At 41.9% G+C, this 24,667-nt stretch overlaps 2 protein-coding genes across 2 annotated transcripts in view; both read left to right on the top strand.

The window, feature by feature from the left end:
- LOC309555570 (actinia tenebrosa protease inhibitors-like) overlaps positions 1-24,667 on the top strand; it is a gene marked incomplete at its 3' end in the record, with an annotated part of 83,351 nt that overhangs the window by 53,503 nt on the left and 5,181 nt on the right. The window lies entirely within an intron of this gene.
- LOC309555571 (carboxypeptidase inhibitor SmCI-like) lies at positions 1,630-15,900 on the top strand (the record flags this gene model as incomplete). Its single annotated transcript, XM_082257631.1, has 6 exons — positions 1,630-1,711; positions 5,597-5,773; positions 5,930-6,097; positions 6,241-6,408; positions 6,573-6,740; positions 15,857-15,900. 6 exons carry the CDS (start codon positions 1,630-1,632, stop codon positions 15,898-15,900), a joined length of 807 nt encoding a protein of 268 aa, XP_082113757.1.

A 24,667-nucleotide genomic window follows, 5' to 3' on the forward strand; every position in this document is an offset into this window, starting at 1 on the left:
GCCCGAAATCTTCTGTGACCTGTGAAGTGTCTCAGAAGGCTGCTGGGAAGGAGGGGGCCAAACTTCCGTCTCAATTTGCCACGGCGAACTGAGCAGGAAGTGAGAGCGGGTACCTGTCAAAACCAGGTACCTGCTCCACCCCTCCCTCCCAAAAGGTGCCAAATGTGGCAGCGGAGGGGGGGAGGAGGCAGACAAGCAGAGCTTCCCCTTTTGGGTGGAGCTGCGCTTTAGGTATGAAATCTGCAATGTGCCTGCTGTTCAGCCACTCTGCTCTTCTGTGTCTCATTGGGCAGATGGATTGGTACTGCAAAGTACTTTTCATTTGAGCACAGATAAAACTGATTGAACAGTTTGCCCAAAAGTTTATTACCAATTTGGAAAGGGTCCTCTGTGTGTAACAGTGGATTGGACACTATTTCTATTTCTGATCTGCCCGATAGAGGGACTGCAGAACAGCTTATAGTCAAAAGAGTGCTTGCTGCTGCATAATAAACCCTTACAAGATAGAGGGGCAAAGTAAAGGTGAGCACACTACAGAGATCTTGTTCACCACCCACAAAAGAGTTAACAATGAATTGATGCCAAACATGCTGTTGGTGGAAGTGCCAGACAGCACATGTGTACTTGAAGAGATCGAGGTCACCTATCCAAATGTTGACTTACATAATGAAGGTCAGGTCAGTTGCTGGCAGAGAGTCATTTGTCAGTGGAGTCGGAGAACAGATAAGTTACAATCACTTCACTGTGTATGATTCCTCTGCAGACATCGCCCTGCAAAATGCTGAAAAAATGAGTTCTTACAGTAATAAAAAGTGCAATGCATTGAGGATTTTTGTTAATTTGGTTTGCATGGGTGACAATAAAAACAATGTTAGACCTGATGGTCAATTTGACATGGTGCTGGTAATCCAAAAAATGTAATGATATGAGTGATTACTTAATAAACACAGTAGATCTGAACAGTGCAGTAGAAGTATGCCTTACAGGTTCAAGAGGGTAATTTGAGGAAAGATTTCTTGAGATCTAGGAAACTGCTCAGCCATGAGAATGAACCCAGTAAGCAAAGGGCTAAAGGATTAGTGCAAAGCTCAGCAAAGTGGTACTAATAGAGGTTGATTCACAAATAATAGAGAATACACTTATTACTCAAAAAGTGCTTAAAAACCTGACCTCTTCAAAGTTAAATAAAGGGAAAAGAGTTAATCTAGAGGAAACTAAAGGAGAGCTTTGTAGCATTAATGGTACCAGATGCTTAAAGCTTTTTGTAATAATTACATTCATATTTCAGGACAGACAAGCTGTTTCCTTCTAAGCAAATGCCCAGATCTCCAAAGCTTTCATTATTCACAAAGCCATTGGTTGATAAACCTTTATAATTTATGATAATATTTTCCTTTATGTATTAAGTTCTGACATTTCTGCAGTGCAAATTCTGATAATGACAAAAAATATTGGAGTGATCTTCCCTCACCAGAGTTATTGAAGCCATTTCCAGGGGCAGATCAATAGACCTGGTCAGTTCTTCTGTGGGTGTGATCTCTCCTCTCTCTATAAATATCCACTTGGGATCATACATAGCCTCGAGAGCAACACTGACTCTTCACAGCCTTTGGCGGCCAAGACATCAAGATGACAACTATATGTTCCCTTGCTGCAATTGCCACCAGTCTGTTGGTGGTTCAATTCATCTCATTCTCTAAAGCTGGAGGAGGTCAGTATTGCTGGCTTGATACTGTATATATATATATATATATATATATATATATATATATATATCTATCTATCTATCTATCTATCTATCTATCTATCTATCTATCTATCTATCTATCTATCTATCTATCTATCTATCTATCTATCTATATATATATATATATATATATATATATTATATATATATATATATATATATATATATATATATATATATATATATATATATACCTTGTTTTGTGCACTGGTCCAAATAATTTGGTAAAGGAACGTTTATGGTGTGGGGTTGTTTTTCAGGGGTCGGGCTTGGCCTCTTAGGTCCAGTGAAGGGAACTTTTAAGGCATCAGCATACCAAGACATTTTGGACAATTAATGCTCCCAACATTGTGGGGATGGCCTCTTCTTGTTCCAACATGACTGCACACCAGAGCACAAAGCAAGGTCCATAAAGACACAGATGAGCAAGTTTGGGTGGAGTAACTTGACTGGCCTGCACAAAGTCCTGACCTCAACCAGATGGAACACCTTGGGAATGAATTAGAGCGGAGACTGCGAGCCAGGCCCTCTCATCCAACATCAAACAACAGTGCCTGACCTCACAAATGCGCTTCTGGAAGATGGGTCAAATATTCCCATAGACATTCTCCTAAACCTTGTGGACAGGCTTACCGGAATTTTGAAGCAGTTATAGCTAGGGTAGGCCAACTCAATATTGAACTCTACGGACTAAAACCAGAATGCCATTAAAGTTCATGTGCTTGTAAAGGCAGGCATCCCAATATTTTTACAAATATAGTGTGTGTGTGTATATATATATATATATATATATATATATATATATATATATATATATATATATATGTGTGTGTGTGTGTAAAATTGACTATGTTATCTAGAAAAGTGTTTGATTGGAGGTTTGTGGCTCCATGGGTCCTTTTGGTACAGAAAACATGGATCATTGCCTCTTCGTTGCAAAACATGTACTGGGGCTGCTTTCACTGGGAATCCTCAGACTGAGATTGATTCCCAATCCCGTAGACCATATTTTTATTTTTTTCCCTGGAAGCTCCGCTAATTAAGTGCTGCTGAATACGCTCAGCTGGGCTGGTCAGTTAGGGCTCTTTCACACGGGCGATCAGTTTTTATTCTCCGCTTCGGTCCTTTTTTTTTTTTTTTTCACGGAGCCGATGACACTTGTGTTATCCGCTCCGTATGTCCGCATATCATCCCATCCGTTTGCGGATGATATACGGACATAATGTAAGTCTATGGGCATTGCGGATGTCAGCGGATGACACCGCTGACATCCGATTTTGCTTCCTTTCCGTTTTTTGAACGGAGGAAAAATAGGGTTCTGTTCCATTCCAAAAAACGGAACAGAACTGAAAGGAAGAAAATCGGATGTCAGCGGATGGTATTCCGCTTACATCCGCAATGCCATTGACTTACATTATGTCCATAAATCATCCGCAAAAAAATAGGATGATTTGCGGACATACGGAGCGCCCGTGTGAAAGGGCCCTAACTGTCTATATGTAAGCTCAGAGAGACATTCCAGTCTCCCATTGAATGGCTGATGTTCCTAAACAGAGATGTTAGCTGGAACAAGAGACAGTTATCAGTAGTGAATATTAGTTTGCTTACAGCAGCGGTCACTAAATGGCGGCCCACGGTCCATTGGCGGCCCGCGCGATGCTTCCGCCCGGACCGCCACCTGTATTCTGCCCCCTCCTCACTGCGGCTCCGGTGTCCTGTCAGGCCGCGAGCCGCGAGTAGGGGCGTGACGTCACGCGCGCGCCCTGCCCCCTGCTCCTGACTGATAGACATTGCGGTGTCCTGTCGGGCCGCGAGTAGGGGCGTGACGTCACTCGCGCGTCCCGCCCCCTGCTCCTGACTGCGGCTTCCTCTAAGCAGGGCAGCGAGCTAGGGTGTGACACTATGTGCACGCCCCGCCCCCCTGTTCGCGGCTTTTGGACAGCTCCTGGCTCCAGGTATGTGGAGCACATTTTTAGAGGGGAATATCTGCATTTAAAAAAAAACCTCTCAAGCTTTAACAAGTGTGCAGACAAGTGGCATATTTTGTTGTGCTCATTAGAGTGCCCCATAAAAGAAACAAAATATGCCCATCAGAGTACTCCCTTGACATAAAATGTGCCCCATATTTTATGCTAAGGGACAAGCTGATGGGCATATTTTATGTTAAGGGGCACGTTAATGGGCATATTTTATGTTAAGGGGCACGCTAATGGGCATATTTTATGTTAAGGGGCACGCTAATGGGCATATTTTATGTTGAGCGCAACGCTGATTTACACGTTTTGTTTTGCCCATCAGAATGCCCCCTAACATAAAATGTGCCCATCAGAGTGCACCTTATTTTATGTTAATGGTCACGCTGATGGGAATATTTTATGTTAAGGGGCACTCTGATGTGCATATTTATGCTGTGGTACACACTGATGGGCATATTTTATGTTAAGGGGCACTCTGATGGACATATTTATGCTATGGGGAACTCTAATGGGCATATTTTATGTTAAGAGCAACGCTGATTTACACGTTTTCTTTTGCCCATCAGCGATCCCACCATCATAAAATATGCCCATCAGGGTGCCCCCTAACATAAAATGTGCCCATCAGCATGACCCTTAACATAAAATATGCCCATCAGCGTGCCCCTTATTTTATGTTAAGGGTCACGCTGATGGGCAAATGTTATGCTAAGGGGCACGCTGATGGGCATATTTTATGTTAAGGGTCACGCTGGTGGGCACATTTTGTTCTGCCCATCAGAGTGCCCCTAACATAAAATGTGCCCATCAGCGTGACCCTTAACATAAAATATGCCCATCAGCGTGCCCCTTATTTTATGTTAAGGGTCACGCTGATGGGCAAATGTTATGCTAAGGGGCACGCTGATGGGCATATTTTATGTTAAGGGTCACGCTGGTGGGCACATTTTGTTCTGCCCATCAGAGTGCCCCTAACATAAAATGTGCCCATCAGCTTGCCCCTTATTTTATGTTAAGGGTCATGCTGATGGGCATATTTTATGTTAAGGGGCATGCTGATGTGCATATTTATGCTGTAGTACACACTGATGGGCATATTTTATGTTAAGGGGCATGCTGATGTGCATATTTATGCTGTAGTACACACTGATGGGCATATTTTATGTTAAGGGGCATGCTGATGTGCATATTTATGCTGTGGTACACTCTGATGGACATATTTATGCTATGGGGCACACTGATGGGCATTTTTTATGTTAAGGGGCACTCTAATAGGCATATTTTATGTTAAGAGCAACGCTGATTTACACGTTTTGTTTTGCTTATCAGCGTGCCCCCTAACAAAATGTGCCCATCAGAGTGCCCCCTAACATAAAATGTGCCCATCAGAGTGCCCCCTAACATAAAATGTGCCCATCAGCGTGCCCCTTATTTTATGTTAAGGGTCACGCTGATGGGCAAATTTTATGCTAAGGGTCACGCTCTCGGACACATTTTATGTTAAGGGGCACTCAAATGGGCATATTTTATGTTAAGAACAACGCTGATGAACACGTTTTGTTTTGCCCATCTTTCTGAGTCATAGCACAGACTTCAGATCCGGACCTCGGCCCAAAGAAAATTTTAGCGACCGGACCTCCTTGAATTTTAATTCATTACCCCTGGCTTACAGAATTGAATTCAAATTACAGGCAGACTCATGATTACCAGGGGGTTGGGAGGTATGAGCTCAAACCTTCTCTGTCTAATAAAAAAACAACCCTTATGACCCTTTTTTCTGTGAGGTTGAATTAGTCTTGTTTTTATTTTCTATCTATTATATCTTTCTCTTTTGCTATTTCATATTCAGGAGTGGTTTTTTTTTTTTTTTTAGGTTTTTATCAAGGAACCTGTGCCATGCCTGCAGAAACTGGTCTATGTAAGGCAGCTATACCACGCTATTACTATGATAAGGGAACGGGCACTTGCCAGATATTTACTTATGGTGGTTGTGGAGGAAATGCAAACAATTTTCCTACTAAGGAAGCCTGTGAGAAAGAATGCAATAGAGGTATTTGTTCTGTGTATCATTGTATTTTGCTCAATAATATTTAGTGGTGTATCCATCCCTGATGACCCTTTTTCTGTATGTTTTTACCAGACTTCTTTATCAACCATTATCTTATTTTCCATTGCTATTTCATATTCAAGAGTTTTTTTTTTTCAGGTAAAGTCTGCTACTGGCCTCGGGGACTTGGTACATGTCATGCAATCGTTGATCGTTATTACTATAATAAGGAGACGGGCACTTGCCAGAAATTCGAATATGGTGGTTGTGGAGGAAATGCAAACAATTTTCTTACTGAGGAAGCCTGCGAGAACAAGTGCCAAATAGGTATTTGTTCTGTGCATCATTGTATATTGCTCAATATTGATTCATTGGTGGGGTATCCAACCCTGATGACATTTTTTTCCTGTAAGGTTTCAAACAGTCATGTTTATCATCAATTGCCTAATTTTCTACTACTTTTCTTTCAGGTGGAAACTGTAACTCACCTCCAGAAAAGGGTCCATGTTTGGCACACATGAAGCGCTATTACTATAATAAGGAGACAGGCATTTGCCAGAGTTTCGTCTATGGTGGTTGTCAAGGAAATGCAAACAATTTTCATACTAAAAAAGACTGTGAAAATGCGTGCCAAACAGGTATTTGCTCTGTGCAGCATTGTAAGTTGTTCAATATAGATTTATTATTGGTGTATCCACCCCTGAAGACACTTTAGTACGCTTCCAACCGTCAAATTGATCACCAATCCATCTTTTCTATTGATGTTCAATATTTAGCTGTTTTTTTTTTTTTTTTTTTCCAGAAGGTACCTGTGACTTGCCTCTAGAAGTTGGCCCATGTAAAGGGAGCATCCCACGTTTTTACTATGATACACAGACAGGCACTTGCCAGAGTTTCGCCTATAGTGGTTGTGGAGGAAATAAAAACAATTATTTTACTAAGAAATCCTGTGAGAAAAACTGTAAACCAGGTATTTTTCACTTCATCACTGTATGTTTCTAAATATTGACTCAGCAGTTATTCATTAGTAGCATATCTAGGCTAGATTTGTCTGTACACTTGCAACAGTCTTGATGTTATCACATAATGGGATTGATTTACTAAAACTGGAGAGTTCAAAATCTGGTGAAGCTCTGCTTAACCGCTTCAGCCCTGGAAGGTTTTACCCCCTTAATGACCAGGCCACTTTTTGCGATTCAATGCTGTAACAGATCAACTGGCACCTCGACTGGGTACCTCCGCTGACGGATGCTCCTAGTGCTTCCTGAGGGCTCCAAGCACTCCACCAGACACCTTAAACAGCGCAGCTTGGTTGGGGTCTCGCCATCTCCTACCCACCCCTGGACCTACGACAAAGCTCCAGGGTGCAGTGGGTGAACCTCTCTTTCCCCAGAGAGTGGAACAAGCTCTTACAAGAGCTTAGTGATTATTCAAGGGAGTTTGAAGAGCATAGCAATCCCTTGTAGCAGATTCCCCCAATAGGAGACAGGACTCTAGATTGAGGCTGAAGTAGAACTCAAGGTTTAATGGTACAGCTGCTCTTTTATACAGTTTTCCCCCACAAGGTTACCGCCCAGGTGGACCTTGTGGGGAACAGGACATGAAATTCATAATCAAATAAAAACAGAGTTTTACACTCAGTCACTTCCATACAGTGTACACAATCCCTCCCCTCTGCCTGATTACATTATCATATGCAGATGAAATTGTATACAGAAAGAATTAACCTGAACTAATTATCTAGCCATCTGGACAGAACAATGTGAGGTCAGTAACCTTTAACAATGGGACAGGCAGACTTAACACAATACACATCACCCCTCAAAACAGACAATAGGACAAGTCAGTCTCCTATATTGAAGTACATGGAATACACATCTACGTATTGCTATGATTATTTAGGTGTTACAGACTTCATGGCAACAGGCTATAGGTTTCACAGTGTAAAGTGGAATTAAATCTTCATATTTTTTCAGAGATGTTGTTGATAAATATTACTCTCCCATTTGAAGTTATCCAAACCATTTTCTCAGTGTCCCTTAAGTATCTGTCTTTCACTCCCAGTGACGGTGAGTACCGTCACAGGTGCTGCATTACTTTAACAATTGCGCAGTTGTGCAACACTGTACCCAAATACAATTGATGTCCTTTTTTCCCCCACAAATAGAGCTTTCTTTTGGTGGTATTTGATCACCTCTGCGTTTTTTTGATTTTGCGCTATAAAAAAAAAAAAAAAAAAAGAGAAACAATTTTGAAAAAAAAAAAACACAATATTTTTTACTTTCTCATGCTATAAAACATTCCCAATAAAAAAATGGAAAAAAAATCAAATTTTTTTTGTTAAAGGCCAATTTGTATTCTGCTACAAATTATTGGTAAAAAAAAATCAGAAAAAGCTTATTTTTTATTGGTTTGCGCAGAAGTTATAGCATTTACAAACTACGGGATACATTTTCTGATTTTTTATTTATTTTTTTGTTTTTATTAGTAATGGCGGCGATCAGCAATTTTTAGTGGGACTGCGAAATTGTGGCGGACAGATCGGACCCCTTAACACTCCATTCACACTACCGCGACTTGTCAGGCGACTTGTCAGCCTGACAATTCGCAGTCCATGCAGTGCTACAGGACCCATTCTAATAGGAGCGACACAAGTCGCGCCGACTTAGAAAAAGGGTCCTGTACTACTTCGGGTGACCTCGGAGCGACTTGCATAGACATTCATTATATGAAGTCCGTGCAAGTCGCGCCAAAGTCACGGTGCACGCGATTTCACAGGTCGCCCCCGAAGTCGGAGCGACCTAGTGTGAACCGGCACTAACTGACATTTTTGACACTTTTTGGGGACCAGGGTCATTAACCTCCCTGGCGGTATGATTGTTTCCGATTATAGGTGCTGAAAGCTGTACCATTATTTTGCATGTAATTCTTAAGAACGAGCAGCCCAAACCAACTATTTACATATGATTTTTTTTTTACTCTGCGTTCTTCTTTATAACATCTCGGGTATGATAAAGTTTGAAACACAAAATCATAAATTATAATATAATAAATAACTATAAATAACTTAAAGTATGTATGTATGTGTATATATATATATATATATATATACACACATATATATATATATATATATATATATATATATATATATATATATATATATATATATATATATACATATACAAACCCAAATCCAAAAAAGTTGGGACACTGTACAAATTGTGAGTAAAAAAGGAATGGACTAATTTACAAATCTCATAAACTTATATTTTATTCACAATATAATATAGATAACATATTAAATGTTGAAAGTGAGACATTTTGAAATGTCATGCCAAATATTGGCTCATTTTGGATTTCATGAGAGCTACACATTCCAAAAAAGTTGGGACAGGTAGCAATAAGAGGCCAGAAAAGTTAAATGTACATATAGGGAAATGTACTTATTAGGTCAATTGGCAACATGATTGGGTATAAAAAGAGCCTCTCCGTGTGGCAGTGTCTCTCAGAAGTCAAGATGGGCAGAGGATCACCAATTACCCCAATGATGCGGCGAAAAATAGTGGAGCAATATCAGAAAGGAGTTTCTCAGAGAAAAATTTGAAAGAGTTTGGAGTTATCATCATCTACAGTGCATAATATCATCCAAAGATTCAGAGAATCTGGAACAAAATCTGTGCGTAAGGGTCAAGGTTGGAAAACCATACTGGATGCCCGTGATCTTCGGGCCCTTAGACGGCACTGCATCACATACAGGAATGCTACTGTAATGGAAATCATAACATTAGCTCAGGAATACTTCCATAAAACATTGTCGGTGAACACAATCCACCGTGCCATTCGTCGTTGCCATCTAAAACTCGATAGGCCAAAAAAGAAGCCATATCTAAACATGATCCAGAAGCACAGGCATTTTCTCTGGGCCAAGGCTCATTTAAAATTGTCTGTGGCAAAGTGGAAAACTGTTCTGTGGTCAGACGAATCAAAATTTGAAGTTCTTTTTGGAAAACTGGGACGCCATGTCATCCGGACTAAAGAGGACAAGGACAACCCAAGTTGTTATCAGCGCTCAGTTCAGAAGCCTGCATCTCTGATGGTATGGGGTTGCATGAGTGCGTGTGGCATGTGCAGCTTACACATCTGGAAAGGCACCATCGATGCTGAAAGGTATATCCAAGTTCTAGAACTACATATGCTCCTATCCAGACGTCGTCTTTTTCAGGGAAGACCTTGCGTTTTCCAACATGACAATGCCAGACCACATACTGCATCAATTACAACATCATGGCTGCGTAGAAGAAGGTCCTGGGTAGTGAAATGGCCAGCCTGCAGTCCAGATCTTTCACCCATAGAAAACATTTGGCGCATCATAAAGAGGAAGATGCGACAAAGAAGACCTAAGACAGTTAAGCAACTAGAAGCCTGTATTAGACAAGAATGGGACAAAATTCCTATTCCTAAACTTGAGAAACTTGTCTCCTCAGTCCCCAGATGTTTGCAGACTGTTATAAAAAGAAGAGAGGAAGCCACACAGTGGTAAACATGGCCTTGTCCCAACTTTTTTGAGATGTGTTGATCCCATGAAATTTAAAATCAACTTATTTTCCCCTTAAAATGATACATTTTCTCAGTTTAAACATTTGATATGTCATCTATGTTGTATTCTGAATAGGGATGATCGAACGGTTCGGGTCGACCATCGGTTCGGCCCGAACATTGGGTGTTCGAGGTTCGGCCGAATTTAGAACTTTTTGCCCAAAAAACCCCCCAGTATATAAGATAGCCCCCGCCATATTCCTAGCATTGTTATACTGGACATGGAAGAGAGTGGAAGCAGTTCTGTTAATTTTACTTTAAAAGTGTCATTTAGCATTTATTAGTGTGAGGAAAGGGATATCTAGTGTAGTTAGAGTGCTCCTTTACACTTAAGTTAGCTTCAAAAATTTAGTTTCTGTAGGGAAAGTGTTAAGTGTAAGGGGACTGTAGTGTAGTGTAGGGTTAACTGACAGTGACTGCTATGGAAGGGTGACAAAACCCTTCCATAGCAGGGTGACCGCTATAGAGAAATGATCATTTCTCTGAGTTGCTTCTGCACAGGTATATGGCTTCTCACCAGCAAGCATTTTTCATGCTGCATGGGTTGCCACTGCCAGTGCTTTTTTGAGGACATGTTTGATGTCAGACATGACATCTGAACATGTGTATAGGGGGTATATATACACATATATGTCTGTATATATACCCCTAGACATATATAGGTGTGATAGTAGCAGAAATATATGCTTGCGCTAATGAAATCATTTACAGTAATATATTTCTGCTACTATCACACCTATATATGGCTAGGTGTCTATATACATATAATTATGTGTGTATATATACCACTATACACAAGTTCAGATGTTTTGCCTGCCTCAAAAAAACCCAAAAAAATGCCAAAAAAACGCTAGCGTCAAAAAAAAAATGCCCAGGTGTGTTTTTGCTGGCATTTTTTGGGGGGTTTTGGAGGCAGGCAAAACATCTGAACTTGTGTATAGTGGTGTATATACACACATACATATATTTATATACACACCTAGACATATATAGGTGTGATAGTAGCAGAAATATATGCTTGCGCTAATGAAATCATTTACAGTAATATATTTCTGCTACTATCACACCTATATATGGCTAGGTGTCTATATACATAAAATTATGTGTGTATATATACCACTATACACAAGTTCAGATGTTTTGCCTGCCTCAAAAGAACCCCAAAAATGCCAAAAAAAACGCTAGCGTCAAAAAAATAAATGCCCAGGTGTGTTTTTGCTTGCATTTTTTGGGGGTTTTTGGAGGAAGACAAAACATCTGAACTTGTGCACAGTACCACTATACACAAGTTCAGATGTTTTTCCTGACTGCAAAGAACCCAAAAAAAAATGCCTGCTATTAAACCGGCAAGGTGTGAAAACCGAGAAGCCAACCCCCTGTGCTGAAAGTGTTCTAATACAAACAATCCTTTTTTTTTATGGTTCTGGACATGCTACAGAGCTGAAACCCCCCAGATACGAAATCACACAAAAAAAGTTCTTAAAAATTGTCATTTTTGATAAAAAAGCCAATTATTGAAAAAATAAAAAAAAAAAATAGATTTTTTGATTTTTACTTTGGATTTCGTATCTGGGGGGTCTAAAAAGTGTACATGTGAAGTTTCATCTCTGTAGCATGTCCAGAACCATAAAAAAAAAAGATTGTTTGTATTAGAACACTTTCAGCACAGGGGGTTGGCTTCTCGTTTTTCACACCTTGCCGGTTTAATAGCAGGCATTTTTTTGGTTTTTTTGCAGTCAGGAAAAACATCTGAACTTGTGTATAGTGGTACGGTGCACAAGTTCTGATGTTTTGCCTGCCTCCAAAAACTCCCAAAAAATGCCAGCAAAAACACACCTGGGCATTTTTTTTTTGACGCTAGCGTTTTTTTTTTGGCATTTTTTTGGGTTCTTTTGAGGCAGGCAAAACATCTGAACTTGTGTATAGTGGTATATATACACACATAATTATATGTATATAGACACCTAGCCATATATAGGTGTGATAGTAGCAGAAATATATTACTGTAAATGATTTCATTCGCGCAAGCATATATTTCAGACCCAGCAGTCTGACGACAGTACCCAGATCAGCCAAAGGAGGTTGGTCCCCGCTGTTGCTGCCTACTCCGAGATCTCGAATTTTAGTGGTGGGGAAGGTGACGTCGATGATGACGTGTCTATGGTCGTCACGTGGGCGCCCACAAGAGGAGGGGAGTTCAGAGGGGGAGATGGACCAGCAGATTGGGTGGAGAAGCAGGCGGAACTTACATTGCACAGGAGGGACAAAGCAGACTGCTAATGTATCAGGAGCGAGCCATCAACGATGTACAGTCACATCTGGTGCTCCCAGGATGCCGGCACATGGCTCCGCAGTGTGGGCTTTTTTTAATGTGTCCGCTGCTGACAATAGTTTTACCATCTGCAGCCTTTGCAGTCAACGCATACGTCGCGGTAAGCCCAACACTCACCTTAAGAAGGCACCTGGACTCCCATCACCGAGCCCAGTGGGAGCAATGCTGTCAGAACCCACAAAGCCACACTCCAGGCTCTCACCATCCAGCCTCTTCTCCTTCTCCTCTCTCCTCACAATTGTCCTTCACTCCACCTTCCATCATGCCGTCCTCACGTTCTGGAAAAAGGCAGGCTTCCGTGGCCCAAATGTTGGAGTGTAAAAAATGATGACGCCGGATAACCCTCTTGCCCAACAGTCTTGGAAACAAGCTGTAATTCTTACAATTGGACAACTCTACTGCCAAAACCATTTATGCTCTTTTCAAGAACTTTGCTCATCATTCCCTATTCCATTCTCCTCAATAATCCATTATCTACAAATCCCTCATGCCCTAATAAACATTCAAATTGGCTGCTCAGACCTTAGACGCCATCTTGGACATACTTGGATCTCCTCTGAACCTATACAAGGGTCTCCCCCTGTTATACTTGCTGCTATCTACCCCATCTCAAGCCTAAACCATTAACAACATGGGAACATTCTCTCGCTCAAACTCTCCCACTAAAACACTCCCGATGTATCTCCCACTGGGAATCCCTACAAAAGCTAACATACCACTGGTGTCTCACACCGCAAAAATTTGCAAAGATCTATCCCAGTTAACCCCCATGTACTGGAGACAATGCAGAACTTTAGGATCACTGCTCCATATATGGTGGCAATGCCCCATCATCCAACCATTCTGGACCCAACTATTTTGTACAATATCCACCACTCAAAATGGATCTTCCTACAAAACCCCAAACTAGCTTTACTGGCCCTACAAATTTCATACCCTGCTTACCCATTTTTTCATAGTAGCGAGACTTGCCATCGCACGTAATTGGAAATCACCAACACCACCGGACATCAGTGATGTAATCCATGTCCTAAGTGAACATGCTCAATTTGAATATTCTTTTGCCAAGTCTCACCTGTCTCAAGATAAGTTCTCACTAACTGGCATCATTGGATAAATCATCCACTCTGTACCCTACAGCTTTAACCACTTTAGGACCGGAAAGGATTTGCCCCCATCCTGACCAGGCCCTATTTTGTGATTAGGCACTGTGTTATTTTAACGGACAATTGTACGGTCATGTGACGCTGTACCCAAATAAATTTTTTTCCACAAATAGAGCTTTCTTTTGGTGGTATTTGATCACTTGTGCGATTTTTATTTTTTGTGCTATAAACAAAAAAAGAGCAACAATTTTGAAAAAAAAAAAAAAAACAATATTTTTCACATTCTGCTATATGACATTCTCAAAAAAAAAAATGTAAAAATCAAAATTTTTTAACATTTCAGGTCAATTTGTTTTCTGTTACATATTTTTGGTAAAAAAAAAAACGCAATAAGCATATTTTAATTGGTTTGCACAAAAGTTATTGCGCCTACTAACTACAGGAAAGATTTATGGCATTTTTATTGTTTTTTTTTTTTTTTACTAGTAATGGTGGCGATCTGCGATTTTTTTCGGGACTGCGACATTGTGGTGGACAGATCGGACCCCTGACTGACATTTTTGACACTTTTGTTGGGACCAGTGACATTACTACAGTAATGAGTGCTAAAAATATGCACTTTTACTGTAATAATGACACTGGCATAGAAAGGGGTTAACGTTGTGGGTGATCCAAAGGTCCCCACTCCACCTTATGAAATACCTGCTGGTACTCCCAATAAGCCCCCCTCGTACCTGGGAATTCCTACACTAGCTGGTGTTCATTCCCTGCTCTCTGGCACAGCAAGTTTCCCATAGGGTTGTCGGAGCCCAAAATGACTCACCACAATACCCAACCCCCTTGAAAACCCCAGACTCTGGTTACAGCTGGGATGTCTCTCGTTATGTGACCTTATATATGCTGTTTTTCTTCAATTTCTGTTTCCAAGATGCCTATTTATTCTCTCCTTTTTAGTGGAACTCTGTATGGCCATATTTTCATGTTCCACCACGTGTATACGCTTTTTGATACGCTTGCCTTGATTTACTGTATACTGGTTTGTTTTGTACTTTTCTAAATATTCAATAAATCATAAGAAAAAAACAAAAACATTGTGGGTGATCAAGGGGTTAAATTTGAGCCTAGGGGAGTAATTATAACTGTGGTGGGGGGGGGGGGGAGGGGGCGTGGCTTCTGAAATGACCATAGAGACATATGATCCTATATAGAAGGATCACATGGGCTCTATGATCATTCCAGGGAGAAGAACGGTCAGCTGTGTTTACAACAGAGGTGTCTTTGGGATGAAATCTCTAGTTTAAACCAAATAATACTTTGCATATTAACCAACTAACCATTGCTGTATCAACTCACCCCCCCCCTCTCATTCTCATCCCCCCCCCCCCCTCTACTTTGTTCACTAAACTCATTTGTGCTGTACTGTGTTCAGTTATGTGACAAACTACAGTAAAGACCTATTGCAACTAAAAGTTCCCGATTATGAGGGGTTCAGACTGGCGGATTCTACATCAATCACCACGTGCCCCGGATGGGAATAGGGCGAGGTGTAGATGGGGTGTGAGGCAAAGTTCCAGGGTTTAGAAGACCCAGCTTTATCAAAATATATCGGCCCTCTGGGATAGTAGTAGCAATGTAGGTTGTCCCATTATGTGGAATTATCAATTTAAAGGGGTAGTCCCAATGGTAAAGAATCTTGGCGGAAGAAAGGACTGATGTGATCTCTTTAATTTTTCTGCGCATATCAAGCGTGGCTTGAGAGATATCTGGGTAAATTTGCAGATGAGATGAGAGACACTCGATCCAGCATTATATTTATGGTATTTCATGCATTGGACAATGTCTCTGGGCGGTTTATCCGAAGGGGGGGGGGGGATTTAGCCCTCAAAGCACAATGAATTCGATCACAGGTAAAAGTGTGAAATTCGTGACTTGGCAAGAGAGATTGAAGGAGCTTTAGGGTATACTGTATGTTGGAAGGTCAGTGATTGATTGATTCAGCCCCCCCCCCCCCCTGATTCTAAGGTTGTTTCTTCTGTTTCTGTTGTCCAGGTCTTTTACTTGAGACTGGAGCTAAAGCAGAGCAGAAGATATAGCCTCATGCTCCTCATGGTCATTAAAGGCAATTGAAAGCTTGCCATGCCTGTTTTCTAGCAAGTCAGTATGTGAGCCTAATGCTGCAATATCCTGTGACAAAGTAGTAGTAGATTTCTGTATCTCTGATTGAAATCTTGCTAAACGTTTAAAGCAGAGTGAGTCCAGGCTGGGTTCTAAATCTGCTTTAGTGAAAGGAGTGTACTCACAGTTCTGCAGCATTCCAGTACTTTGCTGAGGTTGTTCAGTGGTGAGAAAAGAAGTTGCTGGGGAGGTTGGCAGGGAGCCAGCGCCATGTTCAGCCATTCTATAGGTTTCCCTCGACCTGAGGAAGTAGTGTGTGAGGGATTTTTGCACACATCCATGCTTCTTCTTCTTTGTTATAGGCATGCACTCTTTATCCTGCAGTGGGGGGCTGTAATTTGGTGCCGATTGCCACGATCCTTATCCCTGAATATGTGGTTCAAAGCCCTGGAGAGGGCAGAGCTGTGTCTAAAAGTGCCCGCTCCGCTCCATGCTGCGCATGCGCCCGCTGTCAGCAGAGCTTCTACTCATTTGCTAAGCAACTGCACTTTGCAAAGTGCACAGTCTATTTGCCTTTAGTAAACCAACCCCAATGTGTCTTTTGTTCAGCCATTCGGTTCTTCTGTGTTCCCTTGGACAAATAGGTCAGTGCTGCAAAGTACCTTTGATTGGAGGACAAATATAATAGTTTGGCCAAAAGTTTAATATCAATAATGAAAGGGGCCTCTGTGTGGGGTGGACACTATTTATGCTTTACCAGATAGAATATTAGCAGAACAGCTTTTAGTCAAGGATGTGCTTGCTGCTGTAGAAGATATCTGTCACAAGATGAAAGGAAGAAAAAGTGAGCACTCAGCAGAAGCCTTGTCCATGATCCACGAACAACTTAAATATGTTGTGGTGCCAAACACACTGTTGGTGGACATGCCAAACCACACAAGGGTAAATAAAGAGATTGGTTCACCAGCTTAAATATTATTTTATGTAACTAAGGTCAGGACAGTTACTGGCAGAGTGTCATGATGGTCAGCTTGACATGGTTGCTAGTAATCCTGATTGATTAACAGACACAGCAGAGGTAAACAGTGCAGTAGAAGTAGGCCCCCACAGGTTCAGGAAGGTAGTTTGAAAAGATTTTCTGAGGTCCAGGAAACTCTCCAGGAGAGTGAACCCAGTAAACAAAGGGCTGAGGGACAATAACAATAGCAAAATTAGGAGGTGCACACCATGTAGATCAGGGGTGTCCAAACTATGGCCCTCCAGCTGTTCAGGAACTACAATTCCCATCATGCCGAGTCATGTCTGTGGATGTTAGAGATTTACAATGCCTCATGGGAATTGCAGTTCCTGAACAGCTGGAGGACCATAGTTTGGACACCCCTGATGTAGATCAACCAAATCCACTGGTAAGCTAACAGAGGCTTCAGCTACAATCCTTGCATCTTGCCCCCTCTGATGCATTTCAACCTGATTGGTTTAAGTTCTAGAGGACAAAGACAGCAGACTCCTGAAGGTAGATTCCTCTGACCCCAGATGACATTCTTGACAGCGTAACACATACGGAGGGACCTGGAGACTCAGTTGTAGGCTTTCAGCACTACCATGACAAACATAGTATGTGATTCGGAGCGCACTGCTCTGAAAATCACAAGTGATGTCTGTGCGACGCGAATTCAGCCATACAGATTGTATGGCTAAATTTGCATCAGATTCGAACCAGGGGCAGATCCAGAGTCTAATCTCGGGAGGGGCAATGCCATAAAATAAGGTGTTGGTTACAAACTGTATTGAAAGCGTAACGCCACTTTTGTTGAGAAAAAAACATTCCCCTGTGGGTGATCTCTGTACATTGCAAGGATTATAACAAACTTTGTTACAGATTCCTACCTTTTATTATTCTGAAGAAATCATTGTTTGTTCCTCTGTGCTTAGTAGGTCTAATGGGAGTGGTTTCATAATTATTGATCAGCTGTGCAGCTGCAGAGCACTAATGAGGAAATCTGCTGGCCCTGCATCCCTTTAGACGTGTTACTATTGGGAGTATCTCACCAAAAATGAAATTTTTGTTGCAGGAGATGCCAGAAATCTGACTTGTATCTTAGTGCAGACTTTTGGGAAAATCAGTGAGCCAATCACACAAGCAGGAAATGATGTTTCTGGGGTGTGGTCAGTATACATTCTGTGTACAGAACACCTCCAGGTAGCCATATTGCATTTTCAGAAAATTACAGATTGAAAAGGAAAGGTAATATTTAATAACATTCAATTACAATATGATTTGTGCCGCAATTGTATACGCTATATTGTTGTTCTTTATTTGCTATTTCTTTTTCCCTTACAAAAGCGGAATTACCCTTTAACGTATCATACAGTCCTAACCTTGTTTAACCAGTTCTGGACTGGAAGGTTTCATCCCCCTTAATAACCAGGCAATTTTTTTGCGATTTGGCACTGCATTACTTAAACAAACAATTGCGCGGTTGTGCAACGCTGCACCTAATTAAATTTGATGTCCTTTTTCCCACAAATAGAACTTTCTTTTGGTGGTATTTGATCACCTCTGCGATTTGTATTTTTTTATTTTGTTTATAAATAAAATAAAAAAGGTGACAATTCTGAAAAAAAAAAAAAAACAATATTTTTCACTGCTATATAACATTCCCAAAAAATGTAAAAATCTAATTTTTCATCATTTTAGGCCAATTTGTATTCTGCTACATATTTTTTGGTAAAAAAAAATCCCAATAAGCGTATATTGAATGGTTTGTGGAAAAGTTATCACGTCTACAAACTAGGGCAAAGATTTATGTCATTTTTATTTTTTTACTAGTAATGGCTAGGTTCTGCAATTTTTTGCAGGACTGCGACATTTCAGCAGACAGATTGGACACCTAACTGACATTTTTGACACTTTTGGGGGACCAGTGACATTACTACAGTAATCAGTGCTAAAAAATATGCACTGTTACTGTAATAATGACACTGGCAGGGAAGGGGTTAACCCAGGGGCGATCAAAGGGTTAAGTGTGAGCCTATGGGGTGCTTTCTAACTGTGGGGGGTGGGGCTTGTAATATCAACACAGAGACCTGTGTTCCTAAATAGGAGGAACACAGGAGCTCTGCAGTGATTCCTGAGACAACAACGGTCTGCTGCGTTTACAACTGCAGACCGTCGTTCTCTCTTCACAGGGAGTGATACTGATTTTAACACAGCCTTAACAAAGTCAACACCCAACAGCCATATGACACAGAGCCAGAGCCATAAAGTACATGCTGTGCTGTGATCATCATAATAATTATGATTATAAGCATTATAAGCATGAGTTGCTAGTTCACACTTGTGTTTGGAAGGGGAAAGGGGGGTGGGGGGGAGTAAGAACGTGCAGCTGAGGCATGTTTTTATCCCCCCCCACACTACCATCGCTCCCCTTAAATAGCCTTTCAACCAAGCTTTTCAATTAGGTCCAACTGTCAGCTTTACATGCGGACCTGATTGAATGTTCCATGAAGGTCTACGGGGGTTTGGATGTAAATGGACTTGTCTCCATTTACACCATCCTTCCTCCGGGTCTGCGCAAGTCTAGAATAAAAAATGGAATATATTTCCAGACCTAAATGTGATAGATCAAAGGTAGCATGATGTAAATGGATATAAGTGCATTTACATCTGGCGACCCATAGAGACTTTACAAGTCATTCATAGATAGGGCTATTGGTCGGCGTGATTTTGGGGCCCATTGTGGATCAGTTTGGGCTAGGCACTTCAAGGTCCTATGGGTCCCGGGTTCTGACTTGCAAGAGGTTTAGGACTTCCTGATGCTATGGTCCTCAACAGACATTACCCCTTTAGAAAAACACTTGAGGGTTCTAGGTGCAGGGCCACTGATAAGCCAGTACATCAGCTTAGCAGGGAGGGCCCGGGCAGCCTCGCAGACAGTGCAGAAAAGAAAAGGGGGCTTTCAAAATACACCCCCTGCTCATTCCACTCCTACTAGCTTAGGGAGTGTTATATACTACATGCAATTCCAGGGCCCCTTTTTGATTATTGGATGGTGGAGGCAGGGCCGGACTGGCCTAACGGGATACCGGTAAATTTCCCGGTTGGCCCGCCAGCCCTGGGGCCACTTTAAGATAGAGTCGCTGATGGCCGCTGCAGCCCCGGCCCCCGCTGCCCTCCAGCGATGGATATCTTCTGTTCTACAACAGCCGCTGTGAGCGCCATGATGTCACATCCGGCGGGCGGGCTGGGGCTGCACGGCGGTAGGTCATCTGGATCTTGCAAACCTATCCGCTTCAGGTGTGGATCACACTTAGTTCAATGGCGAAATTACCAACAGATGACATTCAGGGCCGTGGGAAAGTGAGGCATGGTGTTCTGCAGCATGTCTTGTTAACTCCGGGCCATCTCCAGGCAGTGCTGCTATCTCTCCTCTTCCTGCCCCATACTGTCACGTTGAGTGAGAAATACATCCGTCGCTTGATTTCAAAGCCATTTGTGGTAAGGGGCCACCCATATGCACAGGAATGTCACGGGGTGCACACCTATTTTGAATTTTTGATGATATCACTTCATCACATAATTACGGGGTTTATCACATCACCCCAGGATTCAAAGAAGTCACTTTATTTGCTTTACTTGAGAGACTTTATTTGTTATTAATTCATCACTTTATCACTTTGGTGGTTTGTGCATTATCTCTTGTCATCATCACGTGTACCTTGTTCACATAATGTATGTATGATTTGTTTATTTTATGCATATTTATGCAATTTTTCAGAAGCGCACTACTTTTTCATTTATTTATCTCCTGTACCATGTCTGCAACCTCTGACATCTCCTGTACCATGTCTGCAACGTTTGTCATCTCCTGTACCCTGTCTGCAACCTTTGTCATCTCCTGTACCATGTCTGCAACCTTTGTCATCTCCTGTACCATGTCTGCAACCTCTGACATCTCCTGTACCATGTCTGCAACCGCTGACATCTCCTGTACCATGTCTGCAACCTCTGACATCTCCTGTACCATGATTGCAACCTCTGACATCTCCTGTACCATGTCTGCAACCTCTGACATCTCCTGTACCATGTCTGCAACCTTTGTCATCTCCTGTACCCTGTCTGCAACCTTTGTCATCTCCTGTACCATGTCTGCAACATTTGTCATCTCCTGTACCATGTCTGCAACCTCTGACATCTCCTGTACCATGTCTGCAACCTCTGACATCTCCTGTACCATGTCTGCAACCGCTGACATCTCCTGTACCATGTCTGAAACCTCTGACATCTCCTGTACCATGATTGCAACCTCTGACATCTCCTGTACCATGTCTGCAACCTTTGACATCTCCTGTACCATGTCTGCAACCTCTGACATCTCCTGTACCATGTCTGCAACCTTTGACATCTCCTGTACCATGTCTGCAACCTCTGACATCTCCTGTACCATGTCTGCAACCTCTGACATCTCCTGTACCATGTCTGTAACCTCTGACATCTCCTGTACATGTCCGCACAGCCTATGACCATCTCTTGTCTTTTATCATGTCTGCAGTTTCTGAGGGGGAGTCAGGAGTGGGAGTGCCGCCGGGATGGGGGTCACTGGAGAAGTCAGACATATGTGGACTGTGGAGAGGAGACTATAGGATAAACCCAGAGCCAACAAGCTGGAGCCAACTGACTGAGCCCTGCACGGTGCACCTGAGAGGAGATCTGTGACAGCTCCGCCAAACCAGTCTGAGTAGGGGTCAGTGACGTAAGGGGAAAGTGAATACAGTAATGTAAGGGGGCACTGATATAAAGGCCCCCCTTATATCAGTAACCCCCCCCTTACCTTAGTGTATTCTTTCTGCGGAAGGTGGTCTCTGGTCACATTTCCAAAGTTCCTTGGGTTCCCCTTTAAATCAGATTCTGCAGGATTCCCCATTACAGTGCAAGGGGGAACTCTGAGGACCCTGATGTAAAGGCAAACTTTGATTATTTCTTATTCTGGTAATATATCACCATTGCAATAAGTGGACTGTTCTTGATAATTGCTCTTGGAATTTTCTCTTATGTATATATATATATATATATATATATATATATATATATATATATATATATATATATATATAAAGCCCTCTGTGATTTCATATCTGTCTTGTCTACATATAATACACTCTTCACATGTGCTTTAAAATGCATGGTTTTCCCTTTTATGATCAAGAAAATAATGACGTTCTGCTGTTGGGCCGGTATAATAATGTTATGGGGCTGGTATGAAATTATTCCCAGGGTTGGTTTTTATTCCCAGTCCGGCCCTGGGTGGAGGTGGAGCAGTTGAGTGACTTTTGTTTCATTTTTGGGCGCATGCGCGTTCCCGCACCTGCTCCGCATGTTGCTGGCTGCTGTGCCTGGCACTGTGGCTGCCCATTGCTTACCCTGGCGGAGTGATCTTCCTCCGCTCAGGTCCCCACTCAGTAGCCGAGATCAAGAGGCTTATGTGAGGCGGGTGGTAGCAGCAGTGGCAAGGAGAGACAGCTTACAGTGAGCAGAGGGAGCCACACTATATTGTGGATGGAGCACATATAAGCTGCGGGTTTAGTACATTTCCTAAGTAAAATTATTAACTTATATTTTCCCCACAGGTTTTTTATTTTAATTTGTACTGCGGCATGGAGAAGGGGCACTAAGTAAATAAGCATACTTTGCTTTGTAATATAAGACCCACTTAAATTAGTTTTGCTAATTTTAGCTAAAATTGCAGAATGTATTGAAGCCACTGCATCATGTGCCAGTAAAGCAACTAGCATTTTCAAAAGCAATGGTCAGCAACGGCTGATTACAAATTTCTGTAATCACTGTATTTCTTTAAGAGACCCTGTCATGTAACAAAATACCTGTGTGATAAGGTTCTGATGGCAGTAACAATTTTCCAAATGTAAAAGAGCAATGCATGTTGTGAGCCTATAGATCTCCATCTTTTGCTAGTTATACTGACTTTGTACACAGATCAGCGATCTGGTTATTTTGTCTCACTGCAAAGCAAGGAGAAAAACCAGACTGTTCTGTTATTAAAAGCAGCACATATTACATATAAGGCAGGGTCTGGGGCGGGACCAGGGGCGGAGTTGAGGGTGGGGCTAAAGGGGGCCCCATCAGGTAGGCTGTACGGGGCCCCATGATTTCTATCAGCGGCCCTGTTGACACCCCCAGCGATTCGCATATGGCAGTGTGAACTGCCTGTGATTTGAATGCGATGCGGGAACCCGCAGTAAATTCGCAGGGTTCCCACATCGCATATATATGTGAACCGGCACTGAAGGATCATGCCTGCTTGTCAGCATCTGCAACAAATAGCAGCTTACTGGGCAGCCTTTTAGAAGAAAAGAGACAGTTTTTGTTTATCCAAATGTGAGTGTATTTTAAATTGAATTAAATAGTGGTGCAACTGTGCATGGTAGCCAATCAGCTTCTAACGTCAGCTTGTTCAATGAAGCTTTGACCATGAATCCTTAGGCTTGTTTAATGAGACTTGGAAGCTGATTGGTTTCTATGCAGTGTTTCAAGAGATTTTGCACGCTCCAGGTAAATCTTCCCCTATGTATTCTTTTCTTAACCACTTGCCGACTGCCTAACGACTATTTACGTCGGCAGTCAGCCCCTCGCAGGCAAAGCGACGTAGTACTACGTTGCTAGCCTGTGAGGCTCTAGGGAGCGAGCTTGCGCCGCCGGAGGCGCACTCCCGCTCACTCACGGACCCCCCGCGCGAGTCCTCGACGGACCCAAAGTCCACCGGGCACTCGCGATTGTCCGTTACAATGTGTAAGAATTGAGATCATACGGTTCTGCTATGTAGGACCGTTGATCTCTGTTCTTACACCTCAAGCCACATCCAATCACAGTTAGAAGCACGCCCCTAGGGACACACTTAACCCCTCCTTCTCAAATAAAGTTAACTCCTTCCTTGCCAGTGTCATTTTTACAGTAACAGTGCATATGTATAGCACTGATTACTGTAGTAATGTCACTGGTAACCCCAAAAGTATCAAAAATGTCAGTCAAGGGTCCAATCTGTCTGCCGCAATGTCGCAGTCCCGCAAAAAAAATCGCAGATCGCCGCCATTACTCGTTAAAAAACAAAAAATGACAAAAATCTTTCCCTAAGTTAGTAAACGCAATAACTTTTGCGCAAACCAATCAAAATACGCTTATTGCGATTTTTTTTACCAAAAATATGTAGCAGAAAACAAATTGGCCTAAAATGATAAAAAATTTTTGATTTTTACATTTTTTTGGGGGGAATTTCATATAAAAAAATGTGAAAAATATTGTTATTTTTTCAAAATTGTCGCTATTTTTTTGTTTATAGCGCAAAAAGTAAAAATCGCACAGGTGATCAAATACCACCAAAAGAAAGCTCTATTTGTGGGGAAAAAAAGGACGTAAATTTCGTTTGGGTACAGCGTTGCATGATCGCGCAATTGTCAGTTAAAGTCGCACAGTGTCGAAACGCAAAAAGTGGCCTGGACGTAAGACAGCAAAATCCTCCGGTGGTAAAGTGGTTAAAGGGGAATGATTTTTTTTACCTTTAGGAATGGTTTTAAACGCAAACGCCCGCTAAACGCGGGTGCAAACGTGACACAAGGGACGTTTTAAACGTCCTAAAAAAAAAAAAAAAAAAAAATTCCAGCATTCAAGGGACTTTTAACAACGTCCCGTGTACATGCAGCCTTAAAGTTGTACCTCACTGCTTGATGCATTTT

The sequence above is a fragment of the Pelophylax lessonae genome, assembly GCF_965119305.1.
Source record: "Pelophylax lessonae genome assembly, chromosome: 5".
In the NCBI taxonomy this organism is placed as follows: Eukaryota; Metazoa; Chordata; class Amphibia; order Anura; family Ranidae; genus Pelophylax; species Pelophylax lessonae.